General features: G+C 54.5%; 1 protein-coding gene and 1 pseudogene across 4 annotated transcripts; both read left to right on the top strand.

Moving 5' to 3' along the window:
• The first annotated feature begins 2,940 nt into the window (after nucleotides 1–2,940).
• SCYL1 (SCY1 like pseudokinase 1) lies at nucleotides 2,941–16,577 on the top strand. Of its 4 annotated transcripts, none has more exons than XM_055310528.1 (18): nucleotides 2,941–3,112; nucleotides 3,463–3,603; nucleotides 3,779–3,901; nucleotides 3,981–4,207; nucleotides 4,614–4,704; nucleotides 4,781–4,936; nucleotides 7,246–7,404; nucleotides 10,220–10,327; nucleotides 11,095–11,208; nucleotides 13,156–13,311; nucleotides 13,826–14,014; nucleotides 14,135–14,210; nucleotides 14,504–14,668; nucleotides 14,887–15,029; nucleotides 15,651–15,719; nucleotides 15,803–16,015; nucleotides 16,104–16,158; nucleotides 16,315–16,577. In XM_055310528.1, exons 1-18 carry the CDS (start codon nucleotides 3,002–3,004, stop codon nucleotides 16,437–16,439), a joined length of 2,421 nt encoding a protein of 806 aa, XP_055166503.1. In that variant the 5' UTR covers nucleotides 2,941–3,001; the 3' UTR covers nucleotides 16,440–16,577. The 4 variants fall into 4 exon arrangements, with proteins under 4 accessions (XP_055166503.1, XP_055166486.1, XP_055166496.1 ...); XM_055310511.1 differs by having other exon boundaries at nucleotides 15,782–16,015; XM_055310521.1 differs by having other exon boundaries at nucleotides 15,648–15,719.
• LOC129500280 (cytochrome c-like) lies at nucleotides 8,319–9,005 on the top strand (annotated as a pseudogene).
• Nucleotides 16,578–16,598: the final 21 nt, after the last annotated feature.

The following is a 16,598-nucleotide window of genomic DNA, read 5'->3' as shown; positions in this document are numbered from 1 at the left end:
TATGAGGATCGCAAGGAGGGAGAGCACCCAGCTCAGTGCCCGACATGCAGGGAGGACTCAGAAAACAGCAGAGAGGGCGGCCCCGGTGGCGCAGCGGTTTAGCGCCACCTGCAGCCCAGGACGTGATCCTGGAGACCCTGGATTGAGTCCCGTGTCAGGGTCTCTGCATAGAGTCGGCTTCTCCCTCTGCCTATGTCTCTGCCTCTCTCTGTGTCTCTATGAATAAATAAATAAAATCTTTTTTTAAAAAAGAAAACAGCAGTGACATCATCGTCATCATCATTGTCATCTCACCATCATGTCTCCACACCAATACCTATAGAACAGCCTCTTTTGTATTAGCCATTGCTGTGGTTTCCTAGTATGGGTAGAGTTTTGAATCCCTCCACTCCTGCTGGACATGTAGATCACTCCACTTTTCCATTATTACAAGCAGCCCTCTGATCCACATCTACTGAGCACCAGCTACATGCTATGCACTGAAGCAATTACATACAGTAACTCACAAACCCTCCAATGTACCTGTTGTATTAGTTTCCACAAATTTAGCAGCTTAAATTTATTATCTTACAGTTCCGGATTCCAAAATCTAAAACGAAGGTGTTGTCAGGGCTGCATCCCTTCTGACGACTGCAAGGGAGAGTCTGTCTTTTCCAGCTTCTAGAAGGCTGCCTGCATTCCTTGGCTCATGACCCCTCCCTCACACCACTCCGCCCTCTTGCTCCCACTGGTACATCTGTCACTCAATGTGACCCTCCTGCCTCATGCGCAGAGGAGCGTGATTGCATCAGGTCTACGTGGATCACCAGGAAACCTCCCCATCTCAAGACCCTTGACTTGATGACAACAGTGAAGTCCCCTTTTACCATGTAAGGTAACATATTCACAGGGTCCAGGGATTAAGTGGTGGATGTATGTGAGCAGACTTTATTCTTCATTTGTGGCTGTGCTTTCTGGTGTGCCCTCCCTAGTCTGCTCTAGGCTCAGCCCCTACCTCCCTGCTGTCCTTCTGTGCACTGGGAACTCCCAGATTTCTCCCAACCACTGGCTTTCTCTTTCTGCACCCATTTCCTCTCTGGGTGTGGCCCCATGCACTGCACAGACAAATCATTTAGCAGGTGCTTAAGAGAACATGCCACTAACGAAACGCCACTACATGAACCGCATGTTCTTAAACTGTCCCCTTCAACCATGACTCCAAAATGTCATCTCCATCATGTCACACTCACAAACACACAGCTCAGGCTCTGGCTTACCTCTTCTGGCCTCTGTATTCTGGCATTCAAGACCTCAAATCGCCCCCATCCCCACCCCACAATATTGCAAATTCCATATTTACAAGACAGTCCTCACTGTCTTCCTATAGAAGCTGCATGGGAAAATCTCTAGTGGTTATTTCTATTCTGCTCTGAGCAGCCAGCACCCTGTCCAACCCTCCCTCTGTGTGACCATCCGTCACAGGGGGTTGGATAAGGAAAGGGAGACCAGGAGTCTGTGCCAAGTGGCTGTTCTGTCACGTGACTTGCAGGGACTGTTTATTCTAATTTATTAGACGAGGGAGCCAAGGCTTTCAGAGGATAAGGTGAGAGGAGCCAGTGAGAGGAGCTGAGCAGGAGTTTGTTTAAGAGAGAGAAAGCACGAGTGGGGTGAGAAGCAGAGGGAGAAGCAGACTCCCTGCTGAGCAGGGATCCCAATGTGGCACTCAATCCCAGGACTCTGGGATCATGACCTGAGCCAGGGGCAGATGCTTAACCGACTGAGCCACTAGGTGAGGAATTTCAACCCATCTCTCCTGACTTTGACATCCTTGCTCTTGAATCTGTTCTGGAGGGCCTCCCAACTAACATTTCATAATCAGTTCTAGGATCTCACCCATGCCCCGTAGGGTGTGGCTGCAGGACCGTCCCCAACCCTGGGTCCCCTGAGACCTTCCCCTGAAGGGGGGGGGTCTTTGCCTGCCCAGTGTCCAGGCATTTGAGCTGCTAACACCATTTTGCCACAGGATATGCCTGCCTGCACAGGCAATGTGGGGCCTGGAAAAGATGCTGGCCTTGTAAACCAGACAGCCAGGTCTGCTGCGCCCAGGAGAGCAGGGGCCCCTCCTGGCCCTCTGGCCTCTTCTGGACTTTCTGGGCCGTTCCCCCTCCACTTTTCTCTTTTCCAGAGTTACTGCTTCTTCCCTCCCTGCCGCAGGGTTTCTGGACCTCCCCTAGGCCTTTGCTTCACTCTCTGCCATCCCCTGGCCCTGCTTCTCAGGGCCTCTGTCTCCTTGGGCTTCTTCCCTGACCAGTCATTCCACCAATACCGATGCCTCACTGGATCCCAGAGCCGCCCACTGGCTGGTGGGAGAGAACATCTGGCTTGGGGACAGTCGTCCTCCCCAGTTCTCTATCTACCCCACTTCTCACTTCACCCCTTCGCGTCTGCCTATGACTTCCTCTTCCATCTGTCTCTGTATCTCTGCTCCCTCCACGCCTCGGTTTCTCCATCCCCTGTCCCTTCTCAAGTTCTCATCCCCATGGTAATGAGGGGAGGTGGACTCTACCACCATCTATATTTTAGATACAAGGACATTGGGATCCCTGGGTGGCGCAGCGGTTTGGCGCCTGCCTTTGGCCCAGGGCGCGATCCTGGAGACCCGGGATCGAGTCCCACGTCGGGCTCCCGGTGGATGGAGCCTGCTTCTCCCTCTGCCTGTGTCTCTGCCTCTCTCTCTCTCTGTGACTATCATAAATAAATAAAGAGAAAAAAATATTAAAAAAAAAAAAAAAAAAAAACAAGGACATAGAGGCTCAGAGACTTGGGGTGGGCCGCTAAGAGCTACGCACCTGGTAACCGGCGGCACCTGGCCGGCAAGGCCCCGCCGCGCCGCCTGCAGTTGGTCAACGCGCTGCCCGCCCCGCCCCCGCCCCCGCCCCGGCCCCGCCCTCGCCCCGCCCCCGGCTCGGCGGCCTGAGGACCCGGAGCACAGGCGCCCCAGCCTGCGGCGGCGGCGGAGACGATGTGGTTCTTTGCCCGGGACCCGGTCCGGGACTTCCCGTTCGAGCTCAGCCCGGACCCCCCAGAGGGCGGCCCGCCGGGGCCCTGGGTCCTGCACCGCGGCCGCAAGAAGGTGAGCACGGCCCCGCTCTGCAGGCCGTGGCCGACCTCGGCCTCGCCTAGTCAGCGCCGCCGGCCCCGCCGCGTCGCGCCCCGCCTGACGTGGCTGCGGAGCCTCCGGGGCAACGGGCCGCGGGAGGGGGACGGTCAGTGACGACGTGGCGGGCGGAGGACCGAGGGACAACAGGCGGACGGAACCAGGGTCACGTGGGCCCGACTCAGGCCCCGAGGGCTGACCTGGGGAGAGACTGGCGGCGGCCCTTTCCTCCCTGCGCTTAGCAGCTCTGGGGACCATCTCGGAGCTGGCGTGGTCGCCTGGGGCCCGGCCCACATCCCTCAGGTTCCTCTGCCCTCCTCCCTCAGGCCACAGGCAGCCCGGTGTCCATCTTCGTGTATGATGTGAAGCCCGGTGCCGATGAGCAGACCCAGGTGGCCAAAGCTGCCTTCAAGCGCCTCAAAACTCTCCGGCACCCCAACATTCTGGCCTACATCGATGGGCTGGAGGTACCCAACCAGGGCGCTGCCCCGTCTTTGCCCCCTCGCTTTCTTCCAGTCTCCCTGTCATGCCTTCCTGCTTCCACCCCTCCTGCCTCAGCACCCGCAAATTTGATGCCCTTCTCCACCTGTCTCCCCATGCCTCTCATCTTCCCTTCCTCTTACACCATGTCCCCTTTTTCAGACGGACAAATGCCTCCATGTAGTGACAGAGGCAGTGACCCCACTGGGAATGTACCTCAAGGAGCGAGCGGAGGCTGGTGGCTTGAAGGAGCTGGAGCTCTCCTGGGGCCTACACCAGATTGTGGTGAGGTGGGGGGCAGTGGTGATGAGAGCAGGGTGGGGGACTTCAGTTGCTGGAGTGTGATGGCTCCTTCTGCCCCCAGAAAGCCCTCAGCTTCCTGGTAAATGACTGCAGCCTCATCCACAACAACATCTGCATGGCTGCCGTGTTCGTGGACCGTGCCGGCGAGTGGAAGCTGGGGGGTCTGGACTACATGTATTCGGCCCAGGGCAATGGTGGGGGACCCCCCCGGAAGGGGGTCCCCGAACTTGAGCAGTATGACCCCCCGGAGTTGGCTGATGGCAGTGGCAGAGCAGTTAGAGAGAAATGGTGGGTGACTGGGGGCAGCATGCCCCAGCCCACCCTATTCTGGAAGCTCCTGTAGTCTCAGGACCCCTCAACTAGTTGGCACTCCCCTGTCCCCTGCTGCCCAGCTGGGGAGGGAACCAGGGTCCTCCAAGAGGTAGGGCAGGATAAACACAGGCTTTGGGTGTGTTTTGGTGGTTCTGAGTTTGAAAGATGTGTGATCTGGGGTGGATGTCCTTCCTTCTCTGAGCTTCACTTTCTTTATCTGTCAAATGGGACTAATGAACCCTACTTCTCAGAGCCGATGAGAGGATCAGCTGAGGGACGTAGTTCAGGGTTTGCCATATAGTTAGTGTCTGGTGCCTGAGGCAGGTTGGAGGCCTGTACTAGCAGGTGGCAGGGCCTGGAGCAGCTCTGATCCCTGCCTCAGGTCAGCTGACATGTGGCGCTTGGGCTGCCTCATCTGGGAAGTCTTCAATGGGCCCCTACCTCGGGCGGCTGCCCTGCGCAACCCTGGGAAGGTGAGTGTCTGACCCAACCCCAGCCCCTTTCCGCCAGCCAACCAGCCCTGCCCTGCCACTGACCCTTCTCCCACAGATCCCCAAATCGCTGGTGCCCCATTACTGTGAACTAGTTGGAGCCAACCCCAAGGTGCGTCCCAACCCAGCCCGCTTCCTGCAGAACTGCCGGGCACCCGGCGGCTTCATGAACAACCGCTTTGTGGAGACCAACCTCTTTTTGGAAGAGATTCAGGTGAGCCCTCCAGCCGATCCTGGGCTTTGGTCCTGGGTTCTTCACCCCATCCTCCCTACCCACTTTGTGGGCTCCCCCATGACTAGACCCTGGGAGGCAACCTTGGATTATGGAGCCAGGCTTTCTGGGTCTGGATCCTGGTTCCGACTCTTACTGTGTGACTTGTCTGACACTTGTTACTAATAATCGTACCTACTACTTCAGAGGAGCTCGGTGAGGATTCAGTGAGTCTGAAGTGCACAGCATAGTGTTTGGCACATAGTAGGTACTTAGGGACTCCCCTGGCACTCCAGTAGCCACTTGGGCATAGTGGCCTTGGCTTTGATACATGCTGTGCCCAGTGCTGCGATGTGCTGTGGCAGGGGGTGGTGGGGTGGGGGTGGAGTCAGACCCAGATCCCTGCCCTCAAGGATCAAGCAGGGGGTAAATGGGCCAGGTACCCCCTCTCGGGGATTCTAGCTGGTGGAGAGGGACAGAAAATACATAAATAAGGGAATTTGAACTCCCCAGGACAGGGGTAAGTACCAGGAAGGAAAATAGTGGGTCAGGGTGCCCAGGGAAGGGCTCTCTCAGGGCTGACATTTGAGCTGAGACCTGAAGAGTAGGAAGGTGGGAGCCATGGGGATGATAACTGGGAATGAATATTTCAGGCAGGGGGAATAGCACATGGAAAGATGTGAGGAAGGAATCTTTGGCTTAATCTCCTTAGACTTCAGTTTCCCGGTCTGTATAATGGGGATAATAGTAGTCTCTGCTGGCCGGTAGGTGGTTGTAGGGAATGAAGGAGGAAGGCTCAGCCCCAGATGCCCGCTCTGACCTGGCCATGTGTGGGGCACACAGAAAGGTGACAGAGAGTCTGGAGTGGGAAAAGAGTGACAGCCCCCTGCACAGACCCTGAAGGAGCAGGGGCGGGGGGAACCTGAGCTGCATCTTGGCGCAGAGGCACCAGAGACGCTGAGCCCCGTGCCTCCTGGGCAGTGTGGGGATGGCAAGATCTTTGTTACATGGAATCACATGGCTGACTCTTCCAGGCTGCCCTTCTTAAAAAATGTGCTCCATAGGAAACGGGCTATGTCTGGCCAGTCCTGAGGAGAATGTAGGAGGGCAGTGCCAGGGGGCCCCTCTTCCTGTCACAGGGCAGACCAGGGGAGGGGGCTTAGCTAGGCAACCCTGAGTGTGGTTGGGTCTTCCTCTGGGCTTTGGCGCCCCATGAGCCCTGCTGTCAGAGCACGAAGCCTCCCTCCCACCCTCGACTGGGCTGCTCAGGTGCCAACCAGGTCCTCTTCCTCCCCAGCCAGAGGTCAGCTCTTCTGCACCAGGCGGTGGCTTGGGGGAATGAAGGTACGATCATGAGTTCAGGAACTTTGGAAGCATGCAGAAGTAGGTTATAATCCCTGCTCTGTCACTCTTGGCTAGTGACATTGAGACTTAGCCTCCTCCTTGCCTGTACATGAGAGGATGAGTGCCTCTTCACAAGGTGCAGCACAGTGGAGGCACCAGACCACCAAGTCACACTCTTCCCTGACTGTTTCCTAGCTATGTGACTTTGAACAGATTCCTTGTCCTCTCTGTGCCTCAGCTTTCTTGGTGGATTAAACGTGGACTATGTTGGCACCTAGCTCATCAAGTTGTGACGAGATTATTTAACCTGCGTAAAAGTTTTAGTATATCACTCTGACTGGTCTGTAGTCTATCCTCAGGAAATGTGAGTTGTGGGGATCACGGCCTCAGAAGGAGGTTGGGGGATCATTGAGGTGACAGCCTGGCCTGTTTGGGTTCAGTGGGAAGACCAGGTTTGGAGGTCAACTGCACCTAATCCCTGCTTTCCCCTCAGTTTGCCACAAACACCAACCCAGCTGGAGCCATGGGGATGGGGGAACTAAGCCCTCTCCCCTCTGAGCCTTAGTTTCCTCATCCTTGTGCTGGGGTTCATGGTACCCACACCTTGGGTTATTGGGAGAAGAGGCCATGTTGGCAAAGGGCCTATGCCCCAGGCAGCTGGCTTCCTAGCAACAGGTCACGCGCAGTGATGGGAGTGACGATCACTGACCAGGCACCCATGCTGTGTCAGGCACTGTGCTGGCAGCTTTCCTGTGCACAACAGTTCTGTGAGGTCGTATTGTTATTAACCCATTTCACAGATGGAGGAACTTGCCCAAGGATTTGAACCCAGACCAGTTCAGCTCCAGAGCTCATAAGCTTAAGTTCTTTTTCGGGGTGGGGGCTGGTGACCCTCTGTCCTTGCCCAGAGCTGAGGAATGGCCTGATGACGCTGAACTCCTACTTGTGTTCTGTCCTTGTTCCCCCAGATCAAAGAGCCGGCTGAGAAGCAAAAGTTCTTCCAAGAGCTGAGCAAGAGCCTAGACTCTTTCCCTGAGGATTTCTGCCGGCACAGGGTACTGCCCCAGCTGCTGACCGCCTTCGAGTTTGGCAATGCGGGAGCTGTGGTCCTCACACCGCTCTTCAAGGTGGGCAGGGGCTGGGTGGGTGTCCATTACAGAAGAGAAGGCTCTGGGGAGGGACAGCCTGGTTAGGGCAGACGCACACTCATACACACTGCAGGTGTACACTCACACACACACGGCAGACCCATACTCACACATACACGGCAGATACACATATACACAGGGGGCAGACCACGCTCACACACACAGAGACACACACATGCACTTGAGGAGCTACTGCTGATGTCTCATTGGTTCAGCTACCCAGGGCCACTTGATCTCAGGGAGGCTGTGGGGACTTCTTGTCCTTGAGGAGGTGAAACCCTATGCCTCTAAAATTCTTTTTTCGAAGACCCCTTACTTCAGAGCCTCTAGACCTTCCTCCATTTCCCCAAGACAACACCCTTGTTCTGACTTGTGCGCTCTAGTTTCCAACCCCACTTTCCGTCCTCTCTCCTGACCACTTGGCCCTCTGTTCATTTGACTTCTAGGGGTTCGATCCTCCCCACCTTCTTCAGACCCCAGCCCACTCTTACTTGGGCACCTACCATTCCCTACTCTATCTAGCCTGGGAGAACCCTTTCCCCCGAAGGGGGAAAGACAGCAAGCCAATCCTGTATGGCTGGGAATCTCCAGAAATTACAGAATTAGAGTTAGAGGGACATCCAGCTTGCCAGCGGGCACCTTCATTTCCCGGGGGACAAAAGAACAATTTAAAAAAGGGTGAGGGATCCCTGGGTGGCGCAGCGGTTTAGCGCCTGCCTTTGGCCCAGGGCGCGATCCTGGAGACCCGGGATCGAATCCCACGTCGGGTTCCCGGTGCATGGAGCCTGCTTCTCCCTCTGCCTGTGTCTCTGCCTCTCTCTCTCTCATTCTATGTGACTATCATAAATAAATAAAAATTTAAAAAAAAATTTAAAAAGGGTGATGGGGACAGCCCGGTGGCGCAGCGGTTTAGCACCGCCTTCAGCTCAGGGTGTGATCCTGGAGACCTGGGATCGAGTCCCACGTCGGGGTCCCTGCATGGAGCCTGCTTCTCCCTCTGCATATGTCTCTGCCTCTTTCTCTCTGTGTCTCTCATGAATAAATAAATAAAATCTTTAAAAAAAGATGGGTGATGGTGAGAAGGGCAAGAAGATTTTGGTTGAGAGGTGTGCCCAGTGCCATACCATAGGAAAGGGAGGCAAGCACAGGACTGGGCCAGATCTCTGTGGTTTATCTGGGTGAAAGACAGGTCAGGTCCCTGGATTTTCTTACAAGGATGCCAACCAGAATGAAGGCACCACCTGGGGAGAGGAGACACTGATGGAGTGTTTGCAGAATCCCAAGAAGCACATTCCTGGAACAAAAATGATCTTTGCTGACATTAAGAAGACGGAGGAAAGACTGAACTTGATAGCTTATCTCAAAAGAGCTACTAAGGATAATAGTTGGCCATTGCCTTATTTATTACAAAACAAAAATGTCTCATAACCTTTTTTTAGGTGTACCATATTCAAATGGGTCTCAAAGACCAGAATTCAGATCATGAATGGCTGATAGAATATTTCTTTTGGATAGTCCTGGTTTAAATAAGGCTGGCTTGTGGTTAAATGAATATAATCAGCTTTTTGAACTTGATAGTAATTCTGGTTCAGCAAGTGCTGTCACTGTTTCCCCCTTCTAAAAGTATGATTGGAATTGATTATTGATGTTCATCTTTTCACAGAGATGGCAAATGCCATCTCTAAACTTATAGGAGATTGGTTTTATATTTAAACTTATATAACTGGTTATATTAATGTATTTAAATGCTGAGGAAATCCCTTCACTGTTTCAGAACAGCAAGACTCGGCTGTGTTTCAAGTTGTTTTGCTTTGCCTGTTAGAGGCAAGGACTGAAGATAAGCTGGCAGTGTCCACTTTATCTTTTTGGTCTTAACCATGCCAATTTAATTAAAATTCCCTGCATCTAAAATGTTGCCTTTTGCTTAATGAAAGGCATGTTAGTGTGGTTTATGTGGTAATATTAAATGAAGAATATTTAACACTTCTCACATTTTACAGATGATCTGTACGGTCAGTTGCTTTTAAAATTCGGTGTGACAAGATAAAGCAGCAGACTTGGCCTGTGAATTCTTTACTAAATCAAGACTAAGTTATAATTCAGGATTATTTTCTAAACAGCTATTCAAAGACACTACTGTAGAATTACCATATATGTATGATTGGTAATGGTGCTTTTGCCAAGGCATTAGAAGGGTTAAAATAGAGGTGATAATATCATCAGCACAAATTTGTAAATTATGTGATAAGGCTTAGGATAATTAAAAACAAAATAACAGATTTTTAAAAAAAGGAATTATTTTTTAGAATTCTGTGTGCATGTGGTATATTGGTGCCTGATTATAGGGAGGAGCACAGAGCTTTCATCAACCTCTTGGGAGGCTGCCTTGACCCAGAAAGGTTAAGGGCAGGGCTGCCTGAGATGGAGTATGGGCAGAGAGCTGCTGGAAAGTGCCTGACTCCTTCTACCATCACCCCATTCCCACCCTGGGAAATCAGCAGGGAGTTCCAGGAAAGTAAGTGAGCCTAGTAAAGTCATCCCACTTCTTTTTTTTTTTTTTTTTAATTTTATTTATTTATTCATGAGAATACTCAGAGAGGAGAGAGAAGCAGAGACACAGGCAGAGGGAGACGCAGGCTCCATGCAGGGAGCCTGATGTGGGACTCGATCCTGGGTCTCTAGGATCACACCCCTGGGCTGAAGGCGGCACTAAACCGCTGAGCCACCGGGGCTGCCCAAGTCATCCCACTTCTATGGAAGTAGCTGAGCTCCCTCTTCCTGCTCTTTCCTGAAGGTGGGCAAGTTTCTCAACGCTGAGGAGTATCAGCAGAAGATCATCCCTGTTGTGGTCAAGATGTTCTCATCCACTGACCGGGCCATGCGCATCCGCCTCCTACAGCAGGTAGGGGCTATAGTTAGACCCTGTCCCCTTCTACCCAACCCAGACCCCGCCTTGGCTGCTGGGGAGACCCCTGCCTCCCCTCCAGCACCCAGCAGGTAGCCAAAGCCCCCACCCTAGCACCCCGGAAACCTTTCCCTAAGTACACACAGGTGAGATACTGGTAAGGCTAGGCTCTTAGGAAATGGAGACAATCACAGGGCTCATTGGCAGCTTTGGGAAGGCACAGCCTGCCCAAACTGCAGGCCCTACCCCTGCCATCCAATCTCTTGGCTTGGTCACTTTAGCCATTTAGAGTAGGGATAGTATAGTGTCTCTCCTGCCAACTCTAGGTCAGTTGGAAGTATCAGACAAATCTATGGGATCGGGGGTGGAGGCATCTGATAAGCCAGGAAGTCCTAGAGGTTCCCAGGTATCATTCTCTCTCTAACTGCCAAACATGCTAGTTTTCCCCTTGCCACTTTCTGGGTTGGGGTTATAACCCCTTTTATAGAAAATACAGTGGAGGCTCTAAGAAGGGGTGTGGTGCAGGCCCAGAGGCCAGACCTTCCAGCTCCTAGTCCTTGGTTCTTCCCAGTACCCTCCTGGGCTCTCCTCATCACTCCACGAGGTCCAATGCCAGAGAAGGGCCAGATGCCAGTTGGAGGGTTCAGGAGACTCACCTGTTTAGCCACTGGCTGCGTAGAGGGAATAACCGAGCCATGAAACGGGCCGGTGGCCATAGTCAGGTAGGAAGGGCTGACTGTGTTGTCACTCCTACTGGACCACAGATGGAACAGTTTATCCAGTACCTTGATGAGCCAACAGTCAACACACAGATCTTCCCCCACGTTGTACATGGCTTCCTGGACACCAACCCTGCCATCCGAGAGCAGACAGTCAAGGTAGCTAAACCCTGGTTTTCCAGGTCTTGAATGGGGCTCACATGAGGACACAGAGGCCTTGGTTTTGGCCTGGGCATCTGAGCAGGTTGGGAGGGGCAGGTACCATCCTGCATGTTGGTCCAGGTTTTGGGCTTAGCTCAGCAGCTGGTGGGGGTTGCAGGGTGGGCATGGCCTGTAGTCCTCTGTACAGCAGACCCTGGCTGAGCATCTCACTATGCCCAGCCCTGTGCCCCATGCTGGGATGCAGCGTGTCTTGGGAAGCTGCTTTTTGAGGTCACAGGGAATGGGCTTGCCAGACAGTAAACTGGATTAGAAAAGGTATGTTAGGGGGCTCCTGGTGGCTCAGTAGGTTGAGCCTGACTCTTGATTTTGGTTCTGGTCATGATCTCAGAGTCCTGAGATCAAGCCCCACATCAGGCTCTGCACTCAGCCTGGAGTCGGCTTCTCTCTCTCTCCCTCTGCTGCTCCCCCTGCTTACCCAAGCCTGCACTCTCAAAGAAATAAATAAAATATTTTTAAAAAAATAAGGAAAAGAGGGATCCCTGGGTGGCGCAGCGGTTTGGCGCCTGCCTTTGGCCCAGGGCGCGATCCTGGAGACCCAGGATCGAATCCCACATCGGGCTCCTGGTGCATGGAGTCTGCTTCTCCCTCTGCCTATGTCTCTGCGCCTCTCTCTCTCTGTGACTATCATAAATAAATAAATTTAAAAAAAAATTAAAAAAAAATAAGGAAAAGAAAGGACTTTCTGTCAGAAAGTCACAGAGTATAAAGAGAAGGGTTTGCAGTTTTAAAAACAGCGATCAGGGAAGACTTTGCTAAGGAGGTATCATTTAAGGAAAAGAGGCAAGGGATCAGGCTCCAGGGTGCTTGGGAGGAAATGTGCTCCCTGCAGAAGGAACATGTGCAGAGGTCTTGAGGCCAGCCTGTGCCTGGAGTGAAGTAGCAGCAAGAAGTTTAGCATAGCTGAAGGGGAATGGGGAGAGAGGCAGAGTCAGAGGTAACAGTGGCTCCCATCTGAACGGTAGTAGCAGGTGGACAGAAGGGACCACATCCCAAAGGTGGGGCAGACAGTATATGCTGATGGGTGGCAGTAGAGCCAAGTGTGGATCTGAGGTTTCTGGCCTTGGCAGCTGCAAGGTTACATTGCCATTTATCAAGAAGTTTGGGAGCAGCAGTTTCACAGGAAGCGGTTGGTCTGGTCTTGGCCACGTAAGTTGGGCAGGTGCAGGTGTCTGTTCAGCTGCTGCTTATACATGTATGAAGTTTAAGGAAGAAGCCTAGGCCGGAGGTGCTCACCTAGGTATTGTCCGCTAATAAGGCATTTAAAGCCACAAAGGAGGTAAGATCATGTAGCGTGAGGGGTAGAAGAGAAGAGGCCTGGGGAACAGATCTGGGGGTCTAAACAGTCTCATCCACAGGAGGATTGAGAAGGAGCAGCCACTGGGGTCAGAGGAGAACCAGGAGTGGGGGGTGGGGTCCTGGAGGGCCAGAGATGGAAGTCTCAAGGAGGAAGGAGATCTTGGGGGTGTCAAAGCTGCTGAGGGATCAGATATGGTTTTGGTTTGGATGGAGAACTGGCCATTGGATTTAGCAACATGGAGGTTCCTTGTGACCTCTACTCGAGCCACTTGGTAGAGTGTGGTACAGGGATGTTTCTGTGGAAGTCTGAATCGAGTGCGTCCAAGGGAGAGCAGAAGGAGAGTGATGGGAGGCGAGAATGTGAACAAACTTTGGAGATTTTGCTGTAAAGGGGACAGAGAAGTGTCCCCTTCCTCAACACTCTGGGTAGGGGCCAGGACCAGGTAGGAAGGTAGGTTTGGGAGGGCTTTGGCAGGTCCTGCCAGAGCCCAGTGTCCCAATTGGCCTCCGCACCCTCCCAGGAGGCCACTCCTACATGTGACCCTTGCTGGCTGTGGCCCACAGTTTCCACATTCCCCCACCCTGCAGTCCATGCTGCTTCTGGCCCCAAAGCTGAACGAGGCCAACCTCAATGTGGAGCTGATGAAGCATTTCGCGCGGCTGCAGGCCAAGGATGAACAGGGCCCCATTCGCTGCAACACTACCGTCTGCCTGGGCAAAATCGGCTCCTACCTCAATGCCAGTGTGAGTGCCCTGGGACCTCTGTCCCTGTCTCAGGACCCAGCATCCTCTAGGGCTAGGCCTCCTTGTGCGGAGGCTGGCATCCTCCCAGCCCCAGTGTCTGAGGGGTAGATGGTGGTGAATCTGGGAACTGAACCTGGGCTTGCCTGGCCCCATGACACATGTGCATTCCCTCAGCCGGGGTTTGTAAATGGAGACGACTGCAATGCACAGACAGCAGGAATGAATGAATGAATGAATGGTGTCAATGGTGTAGGTGGGGAGAGAGGCACAGGCTGCAGGGAAGCCGCTGCTCTGGCCCCTGTGGTCCTGAGGCATCATGAACCCACTGAACTGGGAGGAGAAGCCAAGCTGGAGTTTTAAGTAAAAATTCTCCTCCTTTGTTAGTGATTTGCTCATCTTTTTCAGACTTGGGGTCAGGGGGCCTGTGGATGGCCTCTGCTCTGCAGCAGGTCTGGCAGTTCTGGGTCCCAGGACTGACCCCACACTCAGGAGCCCTCTCCCCTACCCCTCCCAGACTAGGCACAGGGTCCTCACCTCCGCCTTCAGCCGTGCCACTAAGGACCCCTTTGCACCTTCCCGGGTGGCGGGGGTCCTGGGTTTCGCTGCCACCCACAACCTCTACTCGATGAACGACTGTGCCCACAAGATCCTGCCTGTGCTCTGTGGCCTCACCGTGGATCCCGAGAAATCCGTGCGAGACCAGGTGAGGCACAGCTGGGCCCGGGCTCTGGAGCTGAGGCTCGGGGGATATCTGGGCTCTAGCTGGCCTGGTGGGCTCACGGGAACCCTGGAGGCCCCAGCTCTGCCCCTTACTACCCCACAGGCCTTCAAGGCCATTCGAAGCTTCCTGTCCAAACTGGAGTCTGTGTCAGAGGACCCCACCCAGCTGGCTGAAGTGGGTGAGTGGCCCACACTCATGTTCCCTCTTTCTCCCACATCTTCGACTATCACCTCACATGGCCCCCTTCCACCTCCCTGGAGTATCTGAAAGCTGGAAGAACCTCAAAGAGCAGACCTGACACCATTGCTCCTCACCCACCCCACTCCCATCTCACAGATGGGGTGCGGGTGCACAGGTCTGGAGAAGAGAGGGCCACTACAAGTTGCTCCGTGTCAGTTATTGCCTTCCTGTCATCTTCCCCATGAGGCCCTGGGGTGACTATACCTGTTTCTCTCTCTCATCATTGTCTAGAAAAGGATGTCCATGCGGCCTCCAGCCCAGGAATGGGAGGAGCCGCAGCCAGCTGGGCAGGCTGGGCTGTGACAGGAGTCTCCTCGCTCACCTCCAAGCTGATCCGTGCGCACCCAACAGCTGCCCCGGCTGAGCCCAACATCCCCCAGAGACCCACACCTGAGGGTGAGTGCCCCAGGGCTGCATCAGTGACTGAGAGGGCTCGGAGGAGTAGTTACTGTCTGGCTTCCCCAGGGGTGGTGGTGATGTGGGAGACAGGGCAGGGTCTTATCCCTTCATGAGCTTCTCCTCCCTACCTTCCCCCCTACCCCAGCAACCTCTCCCTGTTTTGAGACCTTTCTGGGCCCCAGTGTATGGGAGCTCAGTGATCCTCTGCTCCTCAGGACTTCCTGCCCTGGCCCCCACCCTTGTCCCTGCCACATCCACAACCTCAGGCCACTGGGAGACACAAGAGGAGAGCACAGACACAGTGGAGGACAGCAATACTGCCGACAGATGGGATGATGAAGACTGGGGCAGCCTGGAGGTGAGTGGGGCTGAAAGGGTCTCCTCAGGCCACTCTAGCTCAGATGTTATAGGCTGCCTTCAAAGAGCTCAGGTGAGCTTGGCTGGAGTCATGCCTGGCCTCCTCTGCACAGCATCCCTGGTTAAGTAGGTGTCATGGAGTGGCCCTGGTGTATAAGAGCTGGCAGCTGACACCCACTAAACCCAAGGGCCTCTGGGAGCAGGGCTGGAAATGAAAGTCCAGGTGGGTGGTTTTGGGGGCAGTCCATTGGTCTTCTCACCCTCTTCTGCTCCCCATCCTTCCCCCAATAGCTCCAATGGTTAGTAAGGAGAGGCCATTCCCAGGCCTATGGAGTGGAGCTACCCTGAAGGGAATGGGGGCAGACCTCTCCACTGCTGACAGCAGTCTCTGGCCCAGGGCTGTGGAGAGGGGTGTGGAACTGCTAGATCTCATTCCCCAGCCTCGGAGGAACGATGACACATCCACTCTGTAGATGGGAAACAAGGCTTGAGGAGCAAATGAGATGGAATGCAAAAGAAGAAAGGGTGGAGCCCATGGCTGAGAAGAGGCTGGCAGGCTCCTTGCCCTTTGGGTGGGGGCTGGAGTGTCTATAGTCGTGCTCTCCTTCCCACACTGCAGCAGGAGGCCGAATCTGTGTTGGCCCAGCAGGAAGACTGGAGTATTGGGGGCCAGGCTAGCCGTGGTGGGCAGGTAAGTGGGGTGGGACAGGGGAGTTCCTGTGGGGGGGGTCAGCTCCCCCCCCATCCCATCAGGCACTACCTCTCCACCTGCAGACCAGCAATGTGGACCCCAAATCCCCTGAGTCAGACTGGAGCAGCTGGGAAGCCGAGGGCTCATGGGAGCAGGGCTGGCAGGAGCCAAGTCCCCCAGAACCACCCCCTGAGGGCACAAGGCCGGCCAGCGAGTATAACTGGGGTGGCTCGGAGCCCAGTGACAAAGGTGATCCCTTTGCTGCCATGTCTGCACGACGGGAGGCTGGCATCCAGGTACTTGGCACCCATCCACTTGAGGGTACAGACTGGGGTATACCTCAGCTGGGAGTCCACCTCCACTCTAGCCACACTTCCCTTTCAGCTGAGACCTGATTCTTGGGGCGATGACAACTGGGAGGGTCTGGAGACAGAGAGCCGTAAGTGCTTCCCCTGGGAAGTGCTTCCCCTGGCAGGGGTGGCAGTGGCGGGGGGGGGGGGGGGGGGCGGACCAGGGCCCTGGGCAGGTACACGCTGGGAAGCCAAGACCCCTGTGGTCCTGAAGCCCTCAGCCCACCTCTTCCTCCTGCTCCCAGGGCAAGGGAAGGCTGAGCTGGCCCGGAAAAAGCGCGAGGAGCGGCGGCGAGAGATGGAGGCCAAACGCGCGGAGAAGAAGGCAGCCAAGGGTCCCATGAAGCTGGGGACCCGCAAGCTGGATTGAACTGTCGGTGTGGGCGCTTGCAGCTGTGGAGAGCAGGCCCACAGATGTATTTATTGTACAAACCATTGCCAGCCTGGCCCCCTGGCCAGACACATCTCACGTGTACATAATCAGAGCCACAATAAATTCTATTTCACACCCCGGTGCTGGGCTCAGTGT

This window comes from Nyctereutes procyonoides, unplaced genomic scaffold (genome assembly GCF_905146905.1).
Source record: "Nyctereutes procyonoides isolate TBG_1078 unplaced genomic scaffold, NYPRO_anot_genome, whole genome shotgun sequence".
NCBI lineage: Eukaryota > Metazoa > Chordata > Mammalia > Carnivora > Canidae > Nyctereutes > Nyctereutes procyonoides.
The sequence above is the reverse complement of the archived record's forward strand: the minus strand, read 5'-3'. Positions and strand labels throughout refer to the sequence as shown.